Source organism: Micrasema longulum, unplaced genomic scaffold (assembly GCF_059751315.1).
Source record: "Micrasema longulum isolate JH-2025_06_02 unplaced genomic scaffold, ASM5975131v1 h1tg001474l, whole genome shotgun sequence".
NCBI classification, from domain to species: domain Eukaryota; kingdom Metazoa; phylum Arthropoda; class Insecta; order Trichoptera; family Brachycentridae; genus Micrasema; species Micrasema longulum.
In genome coordinates, this window is record NW_028278659.1 from 119,069 (window position 1) to 131,543 (window position 12,475).

Sequence of the window (12,475 nt, forward strand, 5' to 3'; positions counted from 1 at the left end):
TGGTTTTCTGAACTTATTAATAAAAACAAGTTTTTAATTCGTGAGGATCTTCATTCAAAAATACAAAACTCACTCGACCAACTCATGCAACCAAAATTGCATAAAACAAAAAATGATCAAAAGTGAAAGAGCGAGAAGAACTTAACAAAGATTCAAAAGATTGAGTTCCTTTATTGATATTTCTCAGAACCCAATCACAATTAAACATTTAATGTGCTCAAAACTACAAACTGTATTTTCCTTATAATATTGTGCCATAATATGGAAATCAAGTTGTAGTAGAGCGGGGTTCAAATTACATTGCAAATATTCCTATTTGAACAGACAAAATTGCCACCTAGCAGCTAGGAGTGATTGTACACTAACATAAATTTTAAGTAGCTTCATTTTTTCAGTCAGTTTTGGTATAGAAATCTTAAGAATGTAGATAGGTATGTAGGTATATTTATAACAAATAAAAAAAAAACTATAATTTAGTCGGCATCTTGTGGTGTTTTTATTAATCATTAAAAAAACAAAGTAGAAATTTATTTACTATAGATAAAATTGTAATTTAATTACAGAAAATAAATTAAAACGAACACATTAAATAAACTAGAATGCATTTTCAAAAGTAATATTTATTTATATTGGTCCTCAATATGAGCCTTAAGTACTTATAATTTAAAAGATTTTCCAAAACCTGGGGTTGTCAATATATGATATACCGTTGAATTAAACTAGGATGTAATTAAATGAAGTATTGAGTATAAAAAACTGATAAAGAAGAGAATTCAGTTTTGCTAATGCATCACAAAAATGAACAATAATGATAATATTTGATCCTTGGTCTCTCACTGTATTTACTGGCTACGAAAATTTAAAAAAATTGCAAATCCTTACAAATCTAGCAACTAAAACATTTTTATAGTTTTGATTTTAGTAATATTTCAATTATCAACAAATTAAAAATGTCCTTACTCCCAAGTCTCTAAAATAAATTCCAGTAATATAAATAGGTAGCTTTGTAATTATTGAAATAATATTGGTTCTACAATGCAATAAAAACATTGAAAAAAAAACTTTTTGAAAAATAATATTTTGCTGCGATTCACATAAAATGAGAGTCATTTAAAGTTAGGTGAATTTTAAAAGAATTTTATGTATTGACTAGCTCTAAGAATTAAGAAAAAACAAAATGGTAATGTTGTTGGCAAACATAAAAATGTTAGAAATAAAATGAAAATTTAAGTCAAAAGTTAAGTAAGTTAAAGAATGATTTGATATTAAAAACGTAATTTAAAAAAAAAGGCTGTACCCTTATTTCCACATTATCTCACATATACATATTTAAAATGTTAACTGAAACCGGAAAGAATAATATGAATTATCAAAATGGGATTTTATTGAAAAAACATGATTTGTTACTTAGGTGCAAAAGAAAACAGAAATGTAAAATACTCCAGTAATAATTTGCGACCCTTTTCTAGAGCTGCCCGTACAGAGAAATGACATTCTCGGATTATCAATCACGAAGTTAGCGACAGTATACAGCAAAACAATGGGCCGTAGGTACTCAGGTCGAGAATTGCAAGCGCAGCGACAAACCGTCCATTACATGTTTGTTGTTAAACTGAAAACCAAACCAAAAATTTTTGTCTATGAAATAGAGCAAAAGGGCATTTTTATAAGCGGGTCGCGATTTATTACTCTGAGGTAAAATAGTTGTTTGGTAAGTTTAGAGAAAAATGACAGATCACGTGAAATGAAACAGATACATAACATTATTAATAAAATTAGAGTTTCTTTTGATATTTGATGTATACATTTACTAGAAAAATTCAGCAACAAAGCAGATGAGAAAATGAAAAACGTGTATGTAGAGATTTGGTTATTATACTAAAACAAATAACTAAAAGTCCAATATTTAATACAATCATATGATTTGATAAAAAACATATTTATTGCGTATTTTGGAAATGTGGTTTTAAAAAGAAAGAGCACTGAGAAATTAATCCCAAACCACTTTTATTTGATGTGCATTTCTCGATAGGAAAATTATCCATTCCGAAAATGTTCTTGCAATAAAATATTATCCAAGTAACTAAAATAAAGCAAAAGTATATATTTATAAGAGTTATTTTGATAAAAAAAACCTACAAATTTTGGAGAAGTAAATAAATAACGTTTAAAACAATAAAACATACATGCATGTAGTGATATAATAAATATTTTAGATCTATGAATATATGTACACTTTTTACGGAAATATAACATAATGTATGTACATATTACACTACTTCAAGAAAAATTAATACGTTATGGATTTAATTTACGTATGTTATAAAAGTTGGATATAAACAAAAAATGTTTTTCAACAAGCAAGTCTGATCAGTATTATTTTGTTGAGAAAAGGGTAAAGCATACAATATCCACAAAAATGTCTAGCTAACGTTATGTTTTTTTAAAGAAAATAAATACTTACGGATACCTAAATAAAATAAACACTCACAACTAAACATGCACGAATAGAAATAATAACTACATATAAACAACGTATAAACCAAACGTATAATCCTGTACACATTTAGTAAAAATTAACAATTTATTCAAAGCAATAACTTCTTCAACATCACCGGAATTAAAACGTAATATGAATTAACAACAAATATACTTTTTTAACACCGATAAATTGTCACATTTCGATTTAAAATTATCATTAGCAGTCGCTCACCCGCAAATGTTTTGATGATCACACACACACTGTATTTGTCATTAGTTCACTATATTAATGAATGATATGGGCATACATTTCACAATTATCACGCTGTGATGGGAGTAACAGAATCCTCCGCATTATCCTCTTTCGAGGGTTGGAAATTGGGTAATTGTTTTTGCAAAAGGTCATGGGCCTTTTCTTTCCACATTTGTTCATCTTTTTTCACTTGTAGGGTATTGTCTTTGACTTGATCGTCGGGGTTGCCGTAGGTAGGCGGGTTGGCGTACGGATTGTACCCGAGGACGCTCAACATGGGGGCTATGTCCGCCATGTCACGCACCACATCTGAAGAGATGGCGCCAACCCAGCGCGTGAGGGCCTCCAAGTTTACGGGCTTGATCACTTGGTCGGAAGATCTCTCCAACCTGAAAGGCAAAATTTTAAAATTTTCTCATTAAAGAATAACACATTATTAAAATAAGCATAATTCATTTATTCCGTGCCCAGGCAAAGGAAGAATGCAGTTCTGTGTGTGAAATATGTCCGTTTTCGACTCGATGGCTATTACATGCGAAAATACCACTTCCGAACATATTTGAGTGAAAATAAATAATGCTACAAGCCATGAGGTTTTTTTCCCAGTTCTTTGCATTTATAAGGTAATATTAATTATTTATGATGAATAAAAATGAATACTTTTCCAGGATATTTTTTTCTTGACCTACACTATGCACCATAATATTATCAACTTTCAGTCCCATTTTGAGCCTGAAATGGCTTTTATGAAGAATATACGAGTATATGTTCAGTAAATTAAATTCATTAATAAAAAAAAAGTTTACAATTTTTTTTATGATTACTGAAGCGGTTAAAAAGAAATCTAGTGGGATAAATCCACCTCGTAGTGTAGTGGTTGGCGCATTCATCTACCATTCTTGAGGTCCCGGGTACGATTCCTGGCAGGGAAGAAGTGAGGGCGTTACTTAGATACCTGTTAATAGATATTTGTTTCAATGGTGGTTTAAAACTGCAATATTTCACTGTCTCTGAACTGGTAGCTGAACATAAGACTGATCGCCTAACCTTCCATGTAGCAAAAATAATCTATATACGCTGTCATTGAAGTGCCAATGCAGTGCCCTATGGACCAATTTATTGGTTTGATTTATTGGGTCCACATGTAGTATATAGTGAACATGATAAAAATAAAAAAGGAATCGATTCATTAGTTACGTAAAACTGGTGGTTAAAAACAAAGTTGTTTTATTTATTTTATTATAATGAATAATTAAGATTCAAATATAAACTTTAAACTTGTATTAATTTAAATGTATATATTCCCGTCCCGTAGATCCCGTCAGATCCAGCGCTGCTCTCTGCTGTCCACCATATTTAGAAATATTCAATGTGTAGTACTTTAGTCCCCTGCTAATATTTTAATGTTTTTTAAATTTCGAACTGAAGCTTCTGACATAAAAAATGAATTGAAAACGAATAATATTTTAACTAATTAAAAATATGAAAACATAGTTACCTATCTGGGTTTGAAAGGTATAGTGTTTTTATACATTTAAGAAGAAAATACATATATTGGAAGATGATTTTCACTTGTTACTTGTGTATGAAAATTAGTTTTTATAAATCCTTACTTAATATTTTTACGAACAGAAAAAGAGTGAAGCATTCAAAATAAACTAAATTATTAAAATATTTATAAAATAAAGAAAATTTATTACTTTGAGAGATGTATTCCATTTGGCTTATTTATAAACTCTTCATGATGAAGAACGGATTCATTCCAAGGAACTTCTAAGAATTGCAGAATTCTCTCCATCTGCTCTCGTGGATGTAACACCAACTGTTCATAATGAACCTGTAAACATATCAAATTTTATTATAACTATAAAAACAAGACTAACTTTCATTAATATTATTTTATTTATTTATACTTTTACATTGTTTGTATTCTATTTTTTATAAATATAGAATAATGTTCCCTCACTGGGGTTCAAATTAAGCTATTTAAATAGGAAATTACATGTATTTATGTTTATAAGGTATGTGTGCACCACTACCTGTTCTTTTAATCACTACATTGATATATTTAATGCAAAACATATGGGCATATAATAATAACACAATTATGTGAAAAAAACAAACACTCAGTAATGGAGTGGCTCTATAGATTCGCCCAAAGCCTTGTATTAAAAAAAGAATATTAATTTCAAATGGAATAAGAAATTTATGGCAATATCCCATTAAAATAAAAGTATCTATGATATTTCAGATATTTTCTTGCAAATTAATAATGAACTGGAAATTATGAAAGAGAATTCATAACTAAGGAAATAAAGTTACTAAAAAATACAATGTTTATAATGCTAAGTAAAAATGCACTAACCATTAGACATCCATTAGGTCCTACGTCTTTACACTGACCGTGCATGACCTGGATTGCACTATTCCAGTTTGTTAAACACTGGCGGTAGCTCGTCAAGTCAAAGCCAGTTATTGTAACCTGGAATCAAATCAATAAAGTGTTTCAGAAGATTACTGTCAACAAAAAACTTAGAAAAAAATAACAATTTTTAATTAAGATGCTCTAGATTTTCCATGAAGGAAGGGATTGTAAAAGGTTACATGATGCTACTGTCACTACTTTGCCAGAAGGGCCCACGCCTTACAAATGAGCAAAAAACACTTTTCAGTTGATTCACATTCCTTTTTAAAAACTACACATTTTTTTAAAAGACCGACTATGGAATATTAATGCTAAAAATTATTTTTAAAAATAGAAAAAAAGGGCCTATCTACGATATTATTACTGGCCAAAGGGGCACACATTCTAATTGTTCAGCAGCCAGAAGGGCACAAGTTCATACATTTTTTATGGATGTTACATTAATTGATTTAACACCAACATTTTTTATGAATTTAATTTTTTGCTGTAAAATTAATATAATTTTACTAATTAACATGCATTTTTAAATCAGCTAGGGGGATTACATTTTTTTTTTTTTTTTTTTTGTCTATCCATTGTTCATTAGTTGAAATTTAACCTAAAAAAGATAATGTTTTGGAGTTTCACGTGTTGTCGCATTCAACTATATATGTATTAAAAATTTCACTATGATTTAACCCAATAAAGTGGCACAGGACTGCAGTCAATTAGCTAACCACTGGTTATGTACAGAAATAGAAAAATTCTATTGCTTACAAATTAGCAATCACATGAGATAATCATAACTATACCATACGGAATTTTTTCTTAATCAATCGAGTCTTTCAAAACGCCGATTTAATGCAGATTTAATTTGCATCTTTACAATACTTTTGATGTCCTGACTATTCCCAACAGATACCTCTTGCCGTTCCTTCATGCAGACTCAGAAATAATGCAATTGTGTTCCTCGGTCATCATATATAAGACTAATTATGGTTTCCAGGTACCTCTACCCAGAATGATTAGACTTGTTAGTGAAAATCAGTATCTGAATTATTTTGGTTTGAAATTAAATAACCTTAATAATCAATTAAAAAAATAAATAATAAAATTAAATAAATTCCTTATACCTTTGATCAACACGGATCCCATAATATTTGTCCATTATATATTTATTTTTACACATTATAATATTACATAAATTTTTTTTGTACACTTTGCCCAGCTAACAAGGGTTCATACCCCGTTCCAAGCTAGGCAATAACATTTTAGTACATAATAATAATTTACAAGTTAAAAGAACGGACAAATAAAATAGAAACTTACTAGTATACACATATTGATACATACACATATATACATATACATACACATATACATACATATATAAATATATATATATACGTACATGTATATATATACACATACATGCACACATACGAGTACATATACCCATGCGCATACACATAAATACATATATTTGTCTCTGCTTTTTCTATATCTGGTTTGTTTCTAGTTTTATGTTACTCTGTATATAATTGTCTTTTTCGTTATAATATTATGTTTAAAATGGACTCTGTCCATAAATTGAAAATAGATTCTAACGGAGTTGCGACATCACGCGAGTTGCAATAATTTTTACATTCTTGTTTTTATACACAAAATGAGTAAATAAAACACGGCAGTTACTTGTCTAGATATGATGGAGTGCACAGTGGCACGGCCATCGCGCACCATGAATATGAACTTGGCGTTGGGGAAGAGCTCCAGCACGTATGTGCCCATCTTCAGGGTGAGAGGATCCTTGTTACACAAGCGCGGGGCGGGCTCGCCATGCTTGGCAATCACCTCGAGGCAGAACGCTGCTATGGCACTATCTAACACCTGCAACATGCCAATTATAATAATCAGTTTTACACGGGGGATATTTTCCATATAATCATAATAATCATCCCCCCTTTTGCACCCAGTGGTGCAAAAAGGATACCTTGATCATGTAACAGATGATCAAACTAGTCTGCATTTGTCCTATGTTGTTACATGAAGGTAGTGACGCAGCTAATGCATTAAATAAAGTATCCGATTGGGGTATTCGAAACAAATTAAGTTTTGCTCCTCAAAAACCCCAATGTTCATTATTAAAAGACAATCTTGTGTGTCCTCCTTCGATCAAATTCCTGGGCACTTCTATTCGAGTTTCAAATTCGGTTTCTATCCTTGGTGTAATTCTTGAAAGAAATTAGTCTCATACTTCCTATGCTAGGAAAGCTGTAAATTTAGGAAAAATGACTTTCCACGCACGCTTGGCCAGAGCCAGCTGGGGTTTTTTTTATTTGAAAATTTATTTATTAACCCTTCCGGATTATTGCATTCATTTTATAATATATAAGAATTTAATATCTAATATAAGAATAGACCAATTTTGGTTGATGGCCCACAGTAAAACAGCTGTAAAAATTGGTAAGTAAAAATCTTGACCAGCTTTCACCAGCCTGCTTTTGGTTGGTTGGAAAGTATCGCTCAAAGCAATGCGTCCGCCAATATACGTATATAATGAGGAACTTCAGCCCTACAGGAAATTGGATACAAAAAATGTTTTCTTACGCGGGGTAAAAATGAGGGCATTAAATTGTACGGCAAAGTTTCTTGAAAATGTACAGAAAAAATAATAAAAAATATTTTGATAAAAACGCACTACTTTAAATGACGTCACTGGTTCATGTGAATCAACCTATGATCTGAGAGCTATGGAAGATTTCCGGTCTGCTTGTCGCTTCTGGACCAATAGGAAGAACTGAATGAGAATAAGCGGAAATGAACCTCTGACGTCACACGCGGAGTTATTTCAGAAATACAAAACTTTAAAAAATCGTAGCGCCGATAATACGATATGTAAAAATTAAAAAAAAAATTTTTTGACTTAGTGTAACAGTCTATTAACAAATAAAAAAATTGAAAAAAACCACTGAACTTCCTCATTGTACAAAAGTTGAAAAAAGAAATAAAATAAGAAAAGAAAAGCGAAACTAATACCGTTTTAGATACTCCTGCCTCCTCGAGTCTCAAAGCTTCCTTTTGTGATTTGATCCACCGAGATCTGAGTTGAAGGATTCTTGGGATAACCCTTGTTTCCTGCCCGCACCTGAAAATAAGATTGAATACATTTAATAATTTCACATTTTATGTACGCATATTTTTATTTATTTTTAATACAAATAGATGCACAGTTAAAATTATTATAAACGAGCTGGACCCGGCAATGCTTTGCTATTGCTAGATTTGAGTTCTTGCTAAATAGATTAAATGAACACAATCGAAAGTTTGATAGCAATTATTGTGTTTAGTCCAAATTAGATATGTACGTATACATTATTATTTTTGTGTTTCGGTTTAGAGTTTAGATAAATTGTGAGGACAGATAATTTTGATAACTAGGTGTTCGAGCATAAAGACAACTGCATGTCAGACCTTTTGTTAGAATAGACAAAATTGACGTTCCGCTCTACCGTTTTCCGCACCTCAAAACTGAACCGATTTTGTTATTTTTTAGACAGAATATCAGAATAAAATGTTCTGTACCGGTACGTTTTGCATTTTCAAAAATAGTTATATTTGTATACCGCGCGCCGTGCGCCCGAAGACAGCAGATAAAACTGTGATTTTTTACGGGTTTGAACGGTTTTCGTTCCCATAATAAACTATTTTTTTTAAAACGAAACAATATAGGGACACCCCAATTGTAAATATCTATAATGGGTAAAAAAGAGCTCTGCCCTGGTTTGGACACGTAGAGCGAATGGACAACGAAAGAAAGGCTAAAAATATTTACAATGCGAATTTTCATAGATGAAGAAATAGAGGAAGACCGAGAAAGACATGGCATGACCAAATCTAACAAATACTTGATGATGGATACGGCAAAATTCGGAATAATCGGCGCGCGTGCATGAGAAGATCTATGAATGTAGAGGAAGCGAGATCTGAATACAAAGATAGAGTGATGTGACATTTTATCCTCTCTCCCTACCCTTACGGGGAAACGGCGTGATAGTTTGTTGTTATTGAGAAAAAAAACATTTCTCTAATGCCATAATTCAGAGAGAAAATACGTTTGCATGAAGAAAAGTCGGACCGCGTTTCGTTCTTAAGATTAAACATAATTAAGTGTACATACAAAACTTTACTAAAAAATATTTAGTAAAAATCGTTCAGATTAACATAAAAAATATGTTGGAACTTTTCATTGGAGAGTAGGTACCTACGTATTTGTTTATGATTGAATTCCAAATCTAAAAATAACAGATATTCGAATTAATATTGAATTTAAGTAGGTACCTAAGTACTTGTTTATGTTTGAATTCCAAAACATAAAATAATCAATTATTTTCAAATAAAGAATTCTTTTAATGAATGTCGAACTCTGCTCAGGGATGCACTTGAGTCAGGAATGCGATTTTCAAAAATGAATGTAGAGGAAGTGAGATCTGAATGCAAAGATAGAGTGATGTGGCGTTCTATCCTCTCTGCCTACCCTTATGGGAAAGCGACGTGATAGTTTGTTGTTGTTGTTGTTATTGTAAAAAAACATTTCTCTAGTGCCATAATTCAGATAGAAAATACGTGAATACGTTTGTATGAAGAAAAGTCAGACCGCGTTTCCTCTTAAGATTAAACATAATTAAGTATACTTACAAATTTTTTTACTAAAAAATCTTTAATAAAAACCGTTCGGATAAACGTAAAAAAGATGTAACTTTTCATTGGTAAGTAGGTACTTGTTTATGATTGAATTCCAAATCTAAAAGTAATATGTAGATATTCAAACATTGAATTTAAATAGGTACCTAAGTATTTGTTTATGTTTGAATCCAAAACATAAAATAATAAATTATTTTCAAATAAAGAATTCTTTAAGCAAATGTCAAACTCTGCTCAGAGATGCACTTTTAGAGTATATATGTATATACTCTAATACCCGTATGCAGAGACAAAACAAAGGTTTGCCTCTGCATACGGGTATAAGGATGCACTTGAGTCAGGAATGCGATTTTAAAAAATGTATAGAATATCAGTTGATATTATTTTAGTATAACCAAAAATGCAGCAAAAAAGCAGAAAGTGTCTGTAAACATTCAAAAACACACTTTTTTTTATTCAACAAAAAATTACATTCATACATTTTTTTGTATACGCATTCTCGGCGAATGCAACCCAGGTGATGAATAAAAAATAATACGCTCCTTACTTTTTCGTACTTATTGAAGATTTTATGAGCTTTAAACCTTCTCGTGGCAAAGATGTACATTAATTTGAAAACCGCTCGTAAATCGGTCCGGTAGTTATTCAGTCCATCGAGGACAACCATTCGAACATTGCCTTTTATATATATAGAAGAAGAAGATAGAAGATATAGAAGATAGAGACTATATTTTTTTTACATGTACAGGTAAACGCCGTTTTACGCCGGTTCGATTTACGCCGATTTACAATTCCGCTAGTCGGTGCCGGTGTAGAATTTCCAGTTCGGCCGACACCAGACGACACGACGACAGTAGGCGCCGCGATTATAATAGCAGACACACTTTTATACGTTGTTTTATTATATTACCGTGTACGCGAGCAGCCTATTGTGTGTGTGAAACTGTTTCGAGTTAGTTTTTGTTTTGTTTTTAAGAAAAATAAAAAGGTTTATTTGTATTACAATATTTGAGTTTGTCCAAATGTTTGTGGACAAAAGACTGGATTTCACCCCCTCGGGAGTCATTAAGATGAACAAATTACAACAGGTACAATAACAGGTCATAAGCCCTGTAAATTCCTAGACTTCCATATTCCCTTCTTTAAGGTATTCTCTATCCCTGTTGTAATTTGTATGATTATATATTTCATTTTATTATTATTAAAATAAAAAATATATTTTTGTAGTTTGTGCTATGATTCTGCAAGAAAGGAAGCAACGATCAAAGCAAATAAAATTGGACTTTTTTTTTTAAAAGTGAAAGAATTGAATTTAGTACCGACGAACTGAAGAGTTAGTATTTATTATAAAAAAAACATTATTTACATCAAGAAACTATTAATTATTTTATAAACGAATTGAAACTGTATTTTTCAAATACATTTATAATTTATTTTGAATATATATAGGATATGTATTAACACTTTGTATCCCGGAGCCGTGTAAACACGTGATTATATAACCATGCTTTGTATCCCGGTCCCGTGTTTTCACGTGGTTTACCAGCTGTTTAAAAAAGTGATTTTTTTTGACATCTAGTGACTTTTCTTAGTACTTTTTCGCTGCTGGTAAACCACGTGAAAACACGGGACCGGGATACAACGCATTGTTATTATAATCACGTGTTTACACGGCTCCGGGATACACAGCACAAAAAAAGGAGTCCTAGGCAAAGGCAGTAAGAGGCCCTGTATATGGGCGAACATTGCAATGCGCAATGTGGCTCTCCATAAAGGGGAATGTTGGCAAAACTATTATACGAAAATGACTTATTTAATTATTTCAAATAAATATGAGAAGTTTCAATTGATTTAACCAAGTATTTTCATAATTAGGACACTTTTAAGAAACCCTTCACAAAAATGGGCCGGGCACAGGGTAAATTCAATGTGTATTCGGCCGGTGCTCAAAGTGTTAAACAAACATGTTCGATTGTTCTTAGAATTTTGAAACGGAACCTAACCTTATATCTTCCATTATATTTGTGTTCATTTTACGCCGATTTTATTTACGCCGGTGTCTCTCAGAACGGAACCCCGGCGTAAAACGACGTTTACCTTTATATATTTTTAGTAGGGCATGCCATTCAATAACATGTGTTCACTTAATTGTAATAAAATAAACCGACGATGATATTTAAGCAATGTTATTTAGATAAATTAAAATAAAAGAAAAGGGGACAAAGCAAGGAGATAAAGTGAAGGAAAAAAGGAAATTTATGGGAGTGGTCAAGTATGAATTAAGGAAAGTAGGAGTATAAATACTAGGGTGTCCCAGAAAAATTTAAGTTTTATTTTTTCAATGCATACCCTCTAATTTTGTTTGAATGATGTCAAAACACTTATAAATAAAATTTCACGTAAATTGAATCACGGCAACCCGTGCCGACTTGCATCGGAACTTGTCAGAACTTACATAGTACGGCGCGCGCGAACTAAGTGTTAATGTGCGTGTTATATCGTTTTTGTTTTTATTAGTGAACGCATTGTTTTCTTTGGGTCAACATGTCTGTGAAGTTACGCAGTTCTAAAAAGAAAATATTTTTGGTTGGGGATATAAAACATCAAATTACAGGTTCTAAACTTCCCTCTAATGG

At 31.5% G+C, this 12,475-nt stretch overlaps 1 protein-coding gene across 1 annotated transcript in view; it reads right to left on the reverse strand.

Annotated features, from left to right (window-relative positions):
* Positions 1-2,283: 2,283 nt before the first annotated feature.
* Tpst (tyrosylprotein sulfotransferase) overlaps positions 2,284-12,475 on the reverse strand; it is a 58,716-nt gene continuing 48,524 nt past the window's right edge. The window contains exons 3-7 of the mRNA XM_088235931.1: positions 8,175-8,283; positions 6,831-7,025; positions 5,100-5,216; positions 4,435-4,571; positions 2,284-3,123 (exon numbers count right to left, since the gene is read on the reverse strand). Coding sequence (XP_088092057.1) covers positions 2,802-3,123; positions 4,435-4,571; positions 5,100-5,216; positions 6,831-7,025; positions 8,175-8,283 — 880 coding nt within the window. The 3' untranslated portion in view covers positions 2,284-2,801. The remainder of the gene's footprint in view (positions 3,124-4,434; positions 4,572-5,099; positions 5,217-6,830; positions 7,026-8,174; positions 8,284-12,475) is intronic.